General features: G+C 41.7%; 1 protein-coding gene across 1 annotated transcript in view; it reads right to left on the reverse strand.

The window, feature by feature from the left end:
- LOC126095157 (lysosomal alpha-mannosidase-like) overlaps window positions 1-16,374 on the reverse strand; it is a 229,223-nt gene that overhangs the window by 190,712 nt on the left and 22,137 nt on the right. Inside the window, exon 4 of the mRNA XM_049909883.1 lies at window positions 1,441-1,626. Within this exon, the coding sequence (XP_049765840.1) occupies window positions 1,441-1,626 (186 nt within the window). The remainder of the gene's footprint in view (window positions 1-1,440; window positions 1,627-16,374) is intronic.

Consider the following 16,374-nt stretch of genomic DNA (forward strand, 5'->3'; position numbering starts at 1 on the left):
AATGTAGCTAAATACTGTTATGTTAGCAGTGGAGTAAAGGAGCTGAACAATTTACCAGGGGATAAGCTAAGCCCTGCATCAGATTGCATCACTAAATTTAAGTACCTGGTCCAAAAGTGGCAAAACAGTATAGATATGGACATTAGGTAAAATTTAGTTTTTCATTAAATTATTTTATAATAGTACTAGGTAGGTACATAATGTGAATATGTCATGAAAAAAGTCATATTCACCACTGTGACATCAGTCATATTTTGTGAACAAATACAAATCATCTTATCTAATATTTATTCGGTTCAGTTACTTATTTCCAGTAGGTCATCTGCATCGATATTGTTCACAAAATTAAGGTAGTGCCTAAGCAATAGACTGTGTGTTTGGAATTGTTATGGTCTCTATAGAGAATCAGATACAGTAAACTATTACTTTCTTTCCTCCAAACTGATTAGCTTATGAGCAATGTGGCACTGTGGTTAATTCACTGGATTTGTATTCAAGACGAGTAGCCATGCACATTTCAAGGCTTCTATGACTCTCCTAAACTGTTTAAGACAAATCCTAAGGTGCTTCCTTTGCAAAAGAACATAGCTAATTTTCTTCCTCATCTTCATCCAAACCAAACTTATGCTGCACCTGTAGTGACCTGGTTATTGATAGGATGTAAACTTTAATCTTTCTTACTTACCAGAAACACTATGAGTAACACTGAAATAAATCTCTAAACTGAACAGAATGCAATCATATTTTCATCAAACAACAATGAGAAATTTTTCTCTGTTTGGAAGGAGATGAAACTAGGCTAAACCCTGGAGATCAGCACTAGAAGTAAGACAATTTTTTACTGCATAACTGATTTAGGAATAAGTGGAAATATGAACCAACAAACAGAATGAGAATATACTTCTTAAGCTAATACATGAGCATCTTAAGCTAATACATGAGCAATGACATAAATGACACTGGAAGACCTCAGGAAAGATGAGAGTAGCTCTCTGGACAAAACTGTAACAGGTATTTTGCCTATAGCTTGAAGTAAAGGATTAGAATCATATTCTGTTTAATTACCTATGCATGTTTCCTTTTGAATATGTTACAGAATCACGCAACATGTATGCTACATCTCTTAGGTCTCTGGTGTAAAATAATATGGACACCTCACATTTAGATAAACTTTATAAATTTGCTTGGTCCTCTAGTGCCTATGAATCTCATTTTTAACATTCAGAAAGACTATAAGAGACTTAATTGGATATGACTGGAATTGAAGATATGTCCAGGAAAATGATAAAATGTAGAACTTGATAACTGTAAAATGATGGAAGCAGAAAAATCCTGACAGAGTAAATAATAAATAGTTTTTGGATGTAAAAATAGTTCTGGTAATTAAATGCAAAATAGAAATTGTCTTGTTGAGTGAAAGAACTAAATGGATACACTTACCTCAAACCCCATGTAAACTGATCTATTATTGACTGATAGTGTGTAGCTGCTTCATCATTCATGCTCCAAGCCCCACCAACAATCTCCAACTGCCCAGAGTTGATAAGATCTATCAGTTGCTGTTGCTTAACTTCATCATGATCCAGCCACCACTTCCATAAGAAAGCGGTTTCAACATAAATAAACCTGAAAAAATTGAACATTGAGGACAGACTTATATATAATAACAAAAACTAATATGTTAGTAGTACATCATATATGCATGACATAATTTCTGACTATGATTGGTAGAGGCTATATCTTTAGGTGACAATCTAGGTGGATGATATGCTCAATTAACCCCAGAGAGAGGCACTAAAATAAAGATATATAATGATACAACAGGAAAAAGGATTATTCTTGAAATTCTGAGAGGAGTTAATAAATATATGTCATCTCTGATTTCACAAAATAGCAATGACAGTAACGTGACACATATTCGCAAATCTCACTGTCTGCCCTTGCACCATTCACACATGAATTATGTGACAGAAAGAAGTGACTAATGATACTGATTCACTATGTGTCATCCATTAAATACTGCATAGGAAACAATACTTTGCTACTTACCATATAGATAATAGACTAAGTTTCAGACAGGCACAATTAAAAGACACTTACATATACGCTTTTGGCCATAGCCTTCTTCAGAAAAAGAGAAACAAACACCACCCATTCATACAAGTAAACACACTTGATGCACACCTGACTGCCAATGCCAGCTGTTTTGGCCAGAAGACACCTATTACATGGTATGGCAGCAGCAGTCCGGATGGGGTGGGGAAAGGGAAGAGAAAGGAAAGGGGAAGAGAAAGGAAAGGGGAAGAGAGAGCAATGTACTGGTTGGGGAACAGAAGAGCACTGTTTGGCAGAGTTTACAGGGACTACAAGCCAACAAGTGCAGTGTCAGGTTGTGAGGCAGGGAGCTGGGGAAAAAGAGCAAAAATGGAGAGAAGCAGGGAAAGATAGATGGGTGCATTGGCAGAGGGTGGAATGTGAAGTGTGAAGGAGAAGGGAATGAGGAGGAGATGACAGGACAGAGTGGGTGTAAACTGCTAGTTGTGGGTGGTGGACAGTATGTTACCATAGGTTGTGACCAGGATAGTTAGAGGAGTCCATGTTGTGAGAAAAAATTTTGTTGCTGAGTAAATGTACTGTGAACCAGTTGTAAGAATTCCTAACCTTTTAAACAAATGCCTACAAGATGTGCGACTATGAACCCCACACATTATTCTCACTATTTTCTTTTGAGCAGTGAATACCTTTTGCCTAAGTGTTGAGTTGCCCAGAATATTATTCTGTATGACATCAGAGAGTGGAAGTATGCAAAGTATGTTAGCATAATAAATTATACATCCTCAAAATTGGCAATTATTCTGATTTCAAAAGTTGCTGAACCTAGTCGCTTTAGGAGATCCAAAATATGAATTTTAAAATTAAGATTCTCATCTATATGTACACCCAAAAATTTAATATGCTCTACCCTGGCTACTGACTTTTTTTTATGTGTTATGTTTATTGAAGGAATTAAACTTTTTGCAGCAGAAAATTGGATGTACTGTGTTTTTTCAAAGTTCAGAGCAAGCACATTCACAGAAAACCAATTAATAACTTTTCCAAAGACCCCTATTTGTATCACTTTCTATCAGACTTTCTTTTACTGGATTAATAATTATGCTTGTATCATCACCAAAGAGCATCAGTTCAGCATCTTGTTTCACATAAGAAGGGAGGTCATTCACATATATCAAGAACAGGAGGGGACACATGATCGAACCTTGTGGAAAACCTAATGCAATTTCACCCCAGTTAGATGGAGTGGCAAAATCTTTTGCATCACTTGAAGCAAATAAAGAGACTTTTTGCTCCCTGTTGTGTAGATATGTCTTAAACCACTCATCTAACATAATGTCATGGTCCACACAATCAAATGCTTCGGATAAGTCACAGAACATTCCTACTGGTGACATTTTACTATTTAAAGACTGTATGATGTGGACATGAAATTGTATATTGCTGTCTTAGTGGAACAGCATTTCTGGAATCCGAGCAATGATTTACTAAGTATCCCATTACTGTCGAGATGGCTAACCACTCTTGAGTACATTACTTTCTCAAAGATTTTTGAAAATTCTGTAAGCAAGGATACTGGCCAGTAATTATTGAATTATTGACATCTGTGGTTTCCCCCTTCTTGAAGAGGGGCCTGACAATGGCATATTTTAACCCATCCAGAAAAATACCCTGAGTCAGTGATGTATTACATATGTGACTCAAAACATAAGCTGTAATTGCTCCACATTCTTTTAGTAACTTGTTAGAGATGTCGTCTACTCCAACAGAACAGTTATTTTTCAAAGATTTAATAATTTTCCTTATTTCACAAGAGGAGGTTAGATGAAACTTAATCTGACTAAAATTTTTCAAAACTGACTCTTCCATGTACTGCCTGGCTTTTTCTTTTGAACTATTCTGACCAATTTTTTCTCCTACACTTAAGAAGTGATTGTTAAATACATTGGCTGCCTGAGTACTGTTGGTTAAGATGGTCTCATTCTCTTTAACACTAATACTACCTACCCCAGTGGTTACTTTTCCTGTCTCCCTTCTAACAACATTCCACATTGATTTGATTTTATTGCTGTAGTTGTTAATTTCTTCTCTAACATACATATTTCTTGATTTCCTTACAACTTTTCTCAATATGTTATAATAATTTTTATAGTGTAAAACTACTTCTGGATCTTTACTAGTTCTTGCTGCCTCATACAGTTTTTTTTCTCTTCTTTCTGAAGACACTGTAATACCTGTAGTAATCCAAGATTTCTTTGAAACGTTTGTGGTGCTACATTTAGTAATTTTCTTTGGAAAACAATGTTCAAAAAGGGATATAAATTTATCAAGAAATATGCTGCATTTATCATTAGCGTTTGGCTCATTATATACATCTTCCCAGTTTACATTTCCTAAACTTTCTCCGAAGTGATCTATAGATACCGGTTTGAGCACCCTCACACTTTTACTTAACGGTTTCTGAAGTGTACACCCTGTTAGGTTTTGTAAGTTAATCAGTTGTGCATCGTGGTCAGACAATCCATTTACCAAAGGGAGGATAAGGAGGAAGACTGTGGGTAGGATAGTGGTTGGAAAGTGGTGTCCCAAGGCAACAGTAGGGTGCCAGCAGGTTGGATAACTTATACCGGTGGTGTCTGGACTGCTCCTCCCAATGTTGGAGAGCAAGGGATTCAGTTTCAAGGATGTATGAAGCAGGGATTGCACAGTAGTAGTATCTTGTGGAGAGGGCAGAGGTGATTCTGGGATGCCAGTACCGTGGAAATGTGTTTGTGAGGGCCCAGGAGTCTGGTGAAATATGTAAATGTGTACATCATTGTGAAAGGAGGGTGGCATCCAGGGACAGAAATTTTTATGGTTACATCATTTGGGAGGAGTCTATGGTTTAGGCAATATTTAAAAAATACAGGATGTGGGACTGGGGCTTAGCCAGGGGAAGGGATGCTTTTCTGAACTGGTGCAGAAGGATGGAGCAGGGGTCCATTATAGCAGGAATGATGTAAAGGAAATGGGAATAACACGGAAATGGGCAAAATAGGTCCTGATGGTTGTGAGAGGATCTGGACAAGAGACAAGACGTGAAAAGGATGCATAACAATAAGCAAAAAAACTACAGATACACAAAAATGTAGAAAACCAAAAAATACACAGAAATACGTAAAAATACAAAAAAATGTTTGAAAGTGAGTGAAACTATGTAAAAATATGCAGAAATACATTGAAAGTGTACATAAACATGAGAGAAAATGAACAGAGAGGTTGTGGGAGTATGTGTGTGTTTCGATAGTGGAAGAGAGAGAGTGAGTGGGTGTGGAAAATAAAACGCTCCAGTATATCATCGTGAGGGATCTGTAATATCAAATATAATTACAACTATCAGGGGAAGAATCTGAGGCATCAGATGGTGTGTTGTGTGTGGATGATCGTTGATAGAGTGTGGCTGGGAAGTAGATGCCCTTTGGAGGGCAGTGAAAAAATACAGGAAAAAGAGAAAGAACAGACACTGAGAAGAGCAATGCTCTAGAGAACAATAACAAAAGAAAACATAACAGGATTATAGGATGGAAGAAATAACATTTGATAAAATCAAACAATGGGAACTCCAAGTAGGAATATCAGCAATGCAGGAAGAGATAGATTGCTACTTACCACATAGAGACCATGTTACATTTCAGACAGGCACAATTAACATACACTTACAATAAGCTTTCAGCCACAGCCTTCATCTGTAAAATAGGAACACACACCACTCATTCATACAAGCAAGCACATCTCACACATACATTACCGTGAACTCCAGCGACTCGGGCCAGAACACAACTTTCACGTGGGACGATAGCAGCAATCTGGAGGTAGTGGCAGATACAGAAAAACCTCAAGGAGGGCGTGCTAAAGATATCTTGAGCTACCTTTGCTTTTACCGTGATAAAAAATAATAAAGTCACTTGCAAAGTTTCAGAAAGTTTTATTCAAACTGATTATACACATAAACAAAACACTGCCACCTTATTTATATATTTATTGATATAAAAAAGTTACAATTGTGGCTCACTTCCTTAAATGATGAATTCTATGCACCTATTCTTACTGGCAAATTGCTTAATCACATCATCAATAGGATAATCAATGTCAGGCTTAGTGTTCAACACAACTAAACCATTAAGTCGATTCTTCTTCATTGTCAACTTGAGCCATGTCTTTGGTGAAAAACTTCTTTCTACTGTAGCAATAGATGCAGGTAGACAAGCAAATACTTTGTATAGCATGTGCCAGACAGAAGCATATAAAATACAATGATGCAGATAGGTGTGCTACATAGGAAAGTACAACTACTCGATAACTCAATTCAGTCAACTTGACTGATGAAAGAAATGAATGAATAGTGTCCAGGCTGACTGGCAGGGGTGACACGGGTGGCAATGCGGGTGACCCCTCAGGTGGGGTGTGCACCCCACATGCCCCCCCATATGTATTCGCCACTGTCTGGAGGTGGTGGTGGTGGCAGGGGGGGGGGGGGGAGAGTAAGGGGAAAGGATAGCATTGTACACATGCGGGTAGTGAGGAGTGCTACCTGGCATAGTGTGCAGAGATTACAATGCCAACAGGTGCAGCAGCCACCACTAATCAGGACAAGAGCAAAGTAGGCCATCCTGTGGCATGACATGCAGCTGAACTGAAATGAACAGATGGGAGTTATCCTTACAACACATTCACTGCTCCCTTAATTATCCTGGCATCAACCTATGGTAACATATTGTCCTCATACCCTCCACTCAGCAGTTCCCACCTCCTATTGCCCATCGCCACCTCTCCATTCCTGTTTCCTATACCTTTTGTTTGCCACCCTCTGCCAATGCACCTGCCTGTCTTTCCCTGCTCTTCTCCTTTCCTGCATTTCCGCACCTCCCTACCCCACAATCTGACACTGCACCTGCTGACATTCTAGTCCCTGTACACTCTGCCAGATGGTGCTCATCTCTTCCCTGACCTGTACACCGCTATCGCTTCCACTTTCCCTTCCCCTTCCCCTTCTCTTTCCCCTCCCCTTCCACATTGCTGCTGCCATCCCATGTGATAGTTACTTTATGGCCCAAGTTGCCAGAATTGGTGGTCCTGTGTGTGTGAGGTGTGCTTTCTTGTATGAATGAAAGATGTGTTTTTCTCTTTTCCCCTGAATTCTGTGACTGAAAGCTTACGTGTAAGAGTCTTTTAGTTGTGCCTGTCTGCAGCTTAACATGTTATCTTTGTGGTAAGTAGCAATCTATCTTTTCCTGCATTGTTGATATTCATAACTGCAGTTTCCATTGTTTGATTTTGGCAAATGGCCTTTCTTGCATCCTATAAACCTATGACATTTTCCTTTGGTACAATTCTCTATGGCACAGCTGGTTTTTGTGTCTGTTATTTCCCTTCTTTCCTACATTTTTTCACTGCCCTCCAAACCGCATCTATTTCTGAGCCACAGTGTATGGGTGATTTTCAACACAAATACAGGCTTCGTGACCACGTGGCTTGTTGATGCATTATCCTATGCCCAAATTCTTTCCTCTGATAGTTGTCATTGTATTTATTCCTGCTGATCCCATTTCATCCCTCATTTGGATGTACTGTAGCATTTTATTTTCCAGACTCACTTATGCCACATGAACTTGGACCATAGACCTAACCCATCCCCCTTCACCCTCTCTCCCCTTATCACAACACAAACATACTCCCATACCTTATACATTCCTTTTCTCCCAACTTTATACACGTTTTTAATGTATTTGTGTATATTTTTCCACATCTGTATGTATTTTTGCATAACTGTGCATGTTTTTGCATCCCTTTATTTCTTTTTCACACATCCATCCTGTTATCCAGCTCCTCCCACAACCATCAAGACCTATTTGGCCTTCTTAACAAAATTATGAAAAGGGAAGTTGCTACTCACCATACAATGGAGATGCTGAGTTGCAGATAGGCACAATGAAAACACTGTCACAAATAAACATTTGGGCCAGTAAGGCCTTCATCAAAAATAGAAGACACACACACACACACACACACACACACACACACACACGAAAAACGCAAATGCAACTCACACACATGACTGCAGTCTCAGGCAACTGAAGCCACAATGCGAGCAGCAACACCAGTGCCTGATGGGAGTGGCGACTGGGTGGGGGTAAGGAGGAGGCTGGGGTGGGGAGGGGAGGGTTAGTAGGGTAGGGGTGGTGGACAGTGCAGTGTTGCTGGAGGATGCGTGGAGATGAGGTGGAGAGAGGGTGGGGCATCTGTGTTCAGTTGGGGGGTTAGAAGGTGGGCAGGTGAGAGGGGGGGGGGAGCAGAAAAGGAGTGAAGTAAAAAGACTGATTGTGATGTTGGAATGAGGGATGTGTAGTGTTGGAATAGGAACAGGTTAGGGGCTGGATGGGTGAAGACAATGACTAATGAAGACTGAGGGCAGGGGTGTTATGGGGACGTAGGATATATTACAGGGGAAGTTCCTACCCGTGCAGTTCAAAAAAGCTGGTGTTGGTGGGCACACAGTTTTAATCTTCCAAGAAGTTTCATATCAGCGCACACTCCACTGCAGAGTGAAAATCTCATTCTGGAAACATCCCCTTGGCTGTGGCTAAGCCATGTCTCCGCAATATCCTTTCTTTCAGGAGTGCTAGTTCTGCAAGGTTCGCAGGAGAGCTTCTGTAAAATTTGGAAGGTAGGAGACGAGGTACTGGCAGAAGTAAAGCTGTGAGTACCGGGCGTGAGTCGTGCTTCGGTAGCTCAGTTGGTAGAGCACTTGCCCGCGAAAGGCAAAGGTCCCGAGTTCGAGTCTCGGTCGGGCACACAATTTTAATCTGCCAGGAAGTTTCAAGGAATGTCACGTTTGGCAGCAAGCTCAGCAACAGAGTGTTCCACTTCTTTCTTGGCCACAGTTTGTTGGTGGCCATTCATGCGGACAGACAGCTTGTTGGTTGTCGTGCCCATGTAGAATGCAGTGCAGTGCTTGCAGCTTAGTATGTAGATCACATGACTTATCACAGGTAGCCCTGCCTTTGATGGGATAGGTGACGTTTGTGACTGGATTGCAATAGGTGGTGCTGGGAGGATGTATAGGACAGGTGTTGCATCTAGGTCTATTACAGGGGTACAAGCCCTGAGGTAAGGGGTTGAGAGCATAGGTTGTGTAGGATGGATGAATATATTGTGTAGGTTCAGTGGATGGTGGAATACTACTGTGGGTGGGGTTGGAAGAATAGTGGGCAGGATGTTTCTCATTTCAGGACATGACGAGGTGTACTCAAATCTCTGGTGGCGAATGTAATTCAGTTGCTCCAGTCCTGGATGGTACTGAGTTTGTAGGGGAATACTCCTCTGTGGCTGGACAGTGGGACTTTGGGAGGTGGTGCGAGACTGGAAAGATAAGGCAGAGGAGATTTGTTTTTGTACAAGGTTGGAAGTTTAGTTACAGTCTGTGAAGACTTCAGTGAGACGCTTGGTATACTTCGAGCGGGATGATTCATCACAGCAGATGCAATGATGATGTGTGGCCAGGCTGTATGGAAGGGATTTTCTGGTAAGGAATGGGTGGCAGGTGTTGAAATGGAGTTACTGCTGGTATTTAGTATGTTAGATATAGGTGGAGATACCGATGTAACCATGAGGTGGTCAACATCAGGAAGGTGGCTTGTTGAGTTCAGTAGGACCAGGTCAAGTTAATGGGGGAGAAGTTGTTGAGGTTGTGGAGAAATGTGGATAGGGTGTCCTCACCCTCGATCCAAATCACACAGACATCATCAATCAATGTGAAACAGGTGAGGGGTTTAGGATTCTTAGTGTTTAGGAAGGATTCCTCTAGATGGCCCATCAATAGGTTGGCATAGGACAGTATCGTGCAGGTGCCCATAGCCATACCTTGCTTGGATTTGTTTTTAGGTAATGCCTTCAAAGGAGAAGGAATTGTGGGTGAGGATGTAATTGGTCATGGCAACTAGGAAGGAGGTTGTTTAGTTTGGAATCCGTTGGGTGTTGGGGAAGGTAGAGTTCAACTGCTGTGAAGTCATGGGCATTAGTGACGTGAGTGTAAAGGGAGGTGGTATAAATAATGATGGGCAGGGCACCATGTGATAAAGGAACAGAGACTGTGGAGAGTTGATGGAGGAAATGGTTGTTATCTTTTATATATGAGGGTAGGTTCAGGGTAATAGGTTGAAGGTGTTGGTCTATATAAGTAGAGATTCTCTCAGTGGGGGTACAGTTACCGGTTATTATATTTTTTATACACTACTGGCCATTAAAATTGCTACACCAAGAAGAAATGCAGATGATAAACAGGTATTCATTGGACAAATATATTATTCTAGCACTGACATGTGATTACATTTTCACACAATTTGGGTGCATAGATCCTGAGAAATCAGTATACAGAACAACCACCTCTGGCCATAATAATGGCCTTGATATGCCTGGGCATTGAGTCAAACAGAACTTGGATGGAGTGTACATGTACAGTTGCCCATGCTGCTTCAACATGACACCACAGTTCATCAAGAGTAGTGACTGGTGTATTGTGACGAGCCAGTTGCTCAGCCACCATTGACCAGACATTTTCAGTTGGTGAGAAATCTGGAGAATGTGCTGGCCAGGGCAGCAGCCGAACATTTTCTGTATCCAGAAAGGCCTGTACAGGACCTGCGACATGCGGTCGTGCATTATCCTGCTGAAATGTAGGGTTTGCAGGGATCGAATGAAGGGTAGAGCTACGGGTCGTAACACATCTGAAATGTAACGTCCACTGATCAAAGTGCTGTCAATGTGAACAAGAGATGACTGAGACGTGTAACCAAATGCACGCCATACCATCACGCCGGGTGATATGCCAGTAAGGTGACGATGAATACACACTTCCAATGTGCGTTCACCACGATGTCGCCAAACATGGATGCAACCATCATGATGCTGTAAACAGAACCTGGATTCATCCAAAAAAATGACATTTTGTCATTCGTGCACCCAGGTTCGTTGTTGAGTACACCATCGGAGGCGCTCCTGTCTGTGATACAGCGTCAATGGTAACCACAGCCAGGTCTCCGAGCTGGTAGTCAGTGCTGCTGCAAATGTCATCGAACTGTTCGTGCAGGTGGTTGTTGTCTTGCAAATGTCCCCAACTGTTGACTCAGGGATCGAGATGTTACAGCCATGCAGATAAGATGCCTGTCATCTCGACTGCTAGTGATACGAGGCTGTTGGGATCCAGAATGGCGTTCCGTATTACCCTCCTGAACCCACCGATTCCATATTCTGCTAACAGTCATTGGATCTCGGCCAACATGAGCAGCAATGTCGTGATACGATAAACTGCAAATGTGATACGCTAGAATCTGACCTTTATCAAAGTCGGAAACGTGATGGTACGCATTTCTCCTCCTTACACGAGGCATCACACCAATGTTTCACCAGGCAATGCCGGTCAACTGCTGTTTGTGTATGAGAAATCAGTTGGATATTTTCCTCATGTCAGCACGTTGTAGGTGTTACCACTGGTGCCAACCTTGTGTGAATGCTCTGAAAAGTTAATCATTTGCATATCACAGCATCTTCTTCCTGTCAGTTAAATTTTGCATCTGTAGCATGTCATCTTCGTGGTGTAGCAGTTCTAATGGCCAGTAGTGTATATAAGGGTAGGTTCTGGGTAATAGATTGATGGTGTTTGTCTACAAGAGCACAGTGGGGGTACAGTAACCAACCACAATGGGGCATCTTGGGTGGTTGGTTTTATGGACTTTAGGAAGCATGTAGAAGGTAGGTTTGTGAGGAGTGGTAGGGGTGAGCAGAGAGATGGACTCAGAGGAGAAGTTCTCAGACGGGCCTAAGGATTTGAGTAGTGACTGGAGATTCTGCTGGATTTCTTGAATGAGGTCACTGTGGCAAGGTTTGTAGATGGATGTATCTGACAGCTGGCCGAGTCCTTCTGCCAAGTAATACTTGTGGTTCAAAACATCAGTGGTGGAGCCTTTGTCCATAGGTAAGAGTATAAGATCCAGATCAGTTTTTAGTGAGTTGACTGCTGTTCTTTCTGCAGATATAAAGTTAGTTTCCATGTTGAGGGATTTGGGGAATGATGGTGATGCAAGGTTGAAGGTAAGAAATTCTGGAAAGTTAACATGGGGTGATTTGGGAGAAGAGGGTTTGGATCACAGATGGATAGAGGAGTGAACTGAGTTAGGCAGGGTTCAACATTAGTCTTTGGTTGAGTCTGATTGGTAGGGAGCCCGCATCTTGTGGTCGTGCGGTAGCGTTCTCACTTCCCACGCCCGGGTTCCCGGGTTCGATTCCCGGCGGGGTCAGGGATTTTCTCTGCCTCGTGATGGCTGGGTGTTGTGTGCTGTCCTTAGGTTAGTTAGGTTTAAGTAGTTCTAAGTTCTAGGGGACTGATGACCATAGATGTTAAGTCCCATAGTGCTCAGAGCCATTTGAACCATTTTTTTGATTGGTAGGGTTTTGGCAAAAAAGTGTTTTCACTGTAGGGATTGGGAGAAAGAGATGCATGATTGAATTTGGGAATGGGGCAAAAGGTGAGGCCTTTGGAAAGGACTGATATTTCTGTGGAGCTAAGGCTTCTGGAGCAAGGGTCCATGACTGAGTTTTGGGTCTGTTTAGGTTCTAGATTCTGTGTTGTGGTAGGAGGGAGTTTTGGAGTGTGGGGTATATGTAGTAGGTCTGTGAGACAGGGTTTTGTCAGCTATGAGGGAACATGGAAGATATTTGGAGGTTTTGTAGAGGTGGTGGAAAGTGGTACTCCAAGGCAGGAGTAGAAATCGAGCAATATGGAGAGCCTTTTGAAGTGGCATTGTACATGTTGCCATAGTTCCTGCGGGGCAAGAGTTTCAATGTGCATTACAGGTTCCAGGAATTTGGGACTGCATACTAGGAGAATTTTGCGGAGGGAGAGAAGGTACTGCAAGGAGGTTTGGGCTTGGTTGATATGGTTTTACAGGACTAAGTTGGTAAGGGCTAATGACTGGGGGAATCTGTGCAGGTGTAGGTCATTGTGGAAGTGAGAGTGGCTGCCAGAGATGGGTAATTTGATGGTAAGGCCATTTGGGGGGATTCATTGAGCCAAGCAAAAATGCAGGAAAAGTTTGTGGGACTGGGTTCTGGCTGTGGATAAGGAAACTTTTCTCTATTGATGCAAATGGAAGGAGCAAGGATGCAGAAATAACCACAGTCAACTATCTAAAAACTGATTCCAAACTTATCTGCAAACTGCAAGGATTTATCTGACAGCTGTTAGATAAATCCACCTACAAACTTGCCACAATGACCTCTTTCAAGAAATCCAGCAGGATCACTACTCAAATCCTGAGGCCCATTCTAAGACCTCTACCCTGAGTCCATCTATTTGCTCACCGCTACCATTCCAAAAGAAAAGTTTGGAGTAGGTATTAAAATCCATGGAGAAGAAATAAAAGCTTTGAGGTTCGCCGATGACATTGTAATTCTGTCAGAGACAGCAAAGGACTTGGAAGAGCAGTTGAATGGAATGGACAGTATCTTGAATGAAGGATATAAGATGAACATCAACAAAAGCAAAATGAGGATAATGGAATGTAGTCGAATTAAGTCGGGTGATGCAGAGGGAATTAGATTAGGAAATGAGACACTTAAAGTAGTAAAGGAGTTTTGCTATTTGGGGAGCAAAATAACTGATGATGGTCAAAGTAGAGAAGATATAAAATGTAGACTAGCAATGGCAAGGAAAGCGTTTCTGAAGAAGAGAAATTTGTTAACATCGAGTATAGATTTAAGTGTCAGGAAGTCGTTTCTAAAAGTATTCATATGGAGTGTAGCCATGTATGGAAGTGAAACGTGGACGATAACTAGTTTGGACAAGAAGAGAATAGAAGCTTTCGAAATGTGGTGCTGCAGAAGAATGCTGAAGATTAGATGGGTAGATCACATAACTAATGAGGAGGTATTGAACAGAATTGGAGAGAAGAGGAGTTTGTGGCACAACTTGGTGAGCAGAAGGGACCGGTTGGTAGGACATGTTCTGAGGCATCAAGGGATCACAAATTTAGCATTGGACGGTGGCGTGGAGGGTAAAAATCATAGAGGGAGACCAAGAGATGAATACATTAAGCAGATTCAGAAGGATGTAGGTTGCAGTAGGTACTGGGAGATGAAGAAACTTGCACAGGATAGGGTAGCATGGAGACCTGCATCAAACCAGTCTCAGGACTGAAGACCACAACACAACCATTCCTCGCACTCCTACCTTCTACATGCTGCCCAGAGTCCATAAACCCAACCACCCAGTGTTCCCCATAGTAACCGGTAACTGTACCCCCACTGAGAGAATCTCTACTTTTATAGACCAACACCTTCAACCTATTACCCTGAACCTACCGTCATATATATAAGATAACAACCATTTCCTCCATCAACTCCCCACAGTTCCTGTCTCTTTATCAAACGGTGTCCTGCTCATCACTATTGATGCCACCTCTCTTTACACTAACATCACTAATGCCCATGGGCTCGCAGCCATTGAACAGTACCTTTCCCAACACCCAATGGATTCCAAATTAACAACCTCCTTCCAAGTTGGCATGACCAACTATATCCTCACCCACAATTCCTTCTCCTTTGAAGGCATTACCTACAAATAAATCCAAGGTACAGCTATGGGCACCCATATAGCACCATCCTATGCCAACCCATTCATGGGCCATCTAGAGGAATCCTTCCTAAACACTCAGAATCCTAAGCCCCTCACCTGGTTCACACTGACTGGTGACATCTTTGTGATTTGGATTGAGAGTGAGGACACCCTATCCACATTCCTCCAGAACCTCAACAGCTTCTCCCCCATTTACTTCACCTGGTCCTACTCATCCCAACAAGCTATTTTCCTAGACGTTGACCTGCACCTCAAAGATGGCCAAATAGAACCTCTGTCCATATCAAACCTACTGACCACCAGCAATACCTCCACTTTGACAGCTGCCATCCATTCCATACTGTGAAGTCCCTTCCATACAGCCTAGCCACACGTGGTCATCACATCCGCAGTGATGAGTGGTCCCTCTCGAAATATACTGAGGGTCTCACTGAAGACTTCACAGACCATAATTAAACTCCCAACTTTGTACAAAAATGTATCTCCCATGTCTTATTGGACAGGTATATGTGAGAAGATATTGGAAAATGGAAATTGATTGATAATTGGAAAAATTGATTGGAGAGAATAGTTGCAAGAAATTTGATAGTAATTCAAGAATCTGTACACAATCCTGGATGAACTTTAACTGTGAGTTCCGAAATGGCAGATACTGAGATAACCAAGTGTGCAATTGAAAAGCAACTACAATCACTTAGTAGTGGAAATGCATCAGGACCATATGAGGTACCTATAAGATTCTGTAAAGATTATGTGAAAGAACTTGCTCCCCTCCTATCAGTAATTTATCGTAGATCACTTGATCAACAAAATGTACCTAACGACTGGAAAAAAGTACAGGTCATTCCCATTTCTAAGAAAGGTTGCAAGATAGATCCACACAAATATAGACCTATATCACTGATATCAACCTTTTGTAGAATTATGTTTTATGCTCAAGAATTATGACATTTTTCGAAAATGAACATCTCCTCTATAAAAATCAACATGGATTCTGCAAACAGAGATCCTGTGAAACTCATCTCACTCTGTTCCTCCATGAGATCCACAGTGCAGTGGACAATGGCGCTCAGGTTGATGCTGCATTCCTTGATTTCGGTAAAGCATTTGACACCATCCCACATTGCCATTTACTGAAAAAAAAAAAATGAGCTTATGGAGTATCAGAGCAGACTTGTGATTAGATTCAAGACTTCCTTGCAGATAGAACTCAACAGGTCGCTCCTAATGGAACAAAATTGACAAATGTAAAGGTAACATCCAGAGTACTGCAGGGAAGTGTGATAGGACCATTGCTGTTTACAATATATATAAATGACCTAGAAGAAAGCATCAGATGCTCTTTAAGGCTATTCGAAGATGATGCAGTTGTCTATACCATATTAGCAACGCCAGAAGACAGTAAGAATTTGCGGAATGACCTGCAGAGAATTGATGATTGGTGCACACTCTGGCAGTGGGCCCTGAATGTAAATGAATGTAACATATTGCACATACATAGGAAAAGAAATCCACAACTGTACGGCTACTCTATTGATGACAAACAGCTGGAGACAGCGACTGCCATAAAATTTCTAGGCGTAACTATCGAGAGTGACCTTAAGTGGAATAGCCATATAAAACAGGTAGTGGGAAATGCAGACACCAGACTCAGA

The sequence above is a fragment of the Schistocerca cancellata genome, chromosome 1, assembly GCF_023864275.1.
Source record: "Schistocerca cancellata isolate TAMUIC-IGC-003103 chromosome 1, iqSchCanc2.1, whole genome shotgun sequence".
Classification (NCBI taxonomy): domain Eukaryota; kingdom Metazoa; phylum Arthropoda; class Insecta; order Orthoptera; family Acrididae; genus Schistocerca; species Schistocerca cancellata.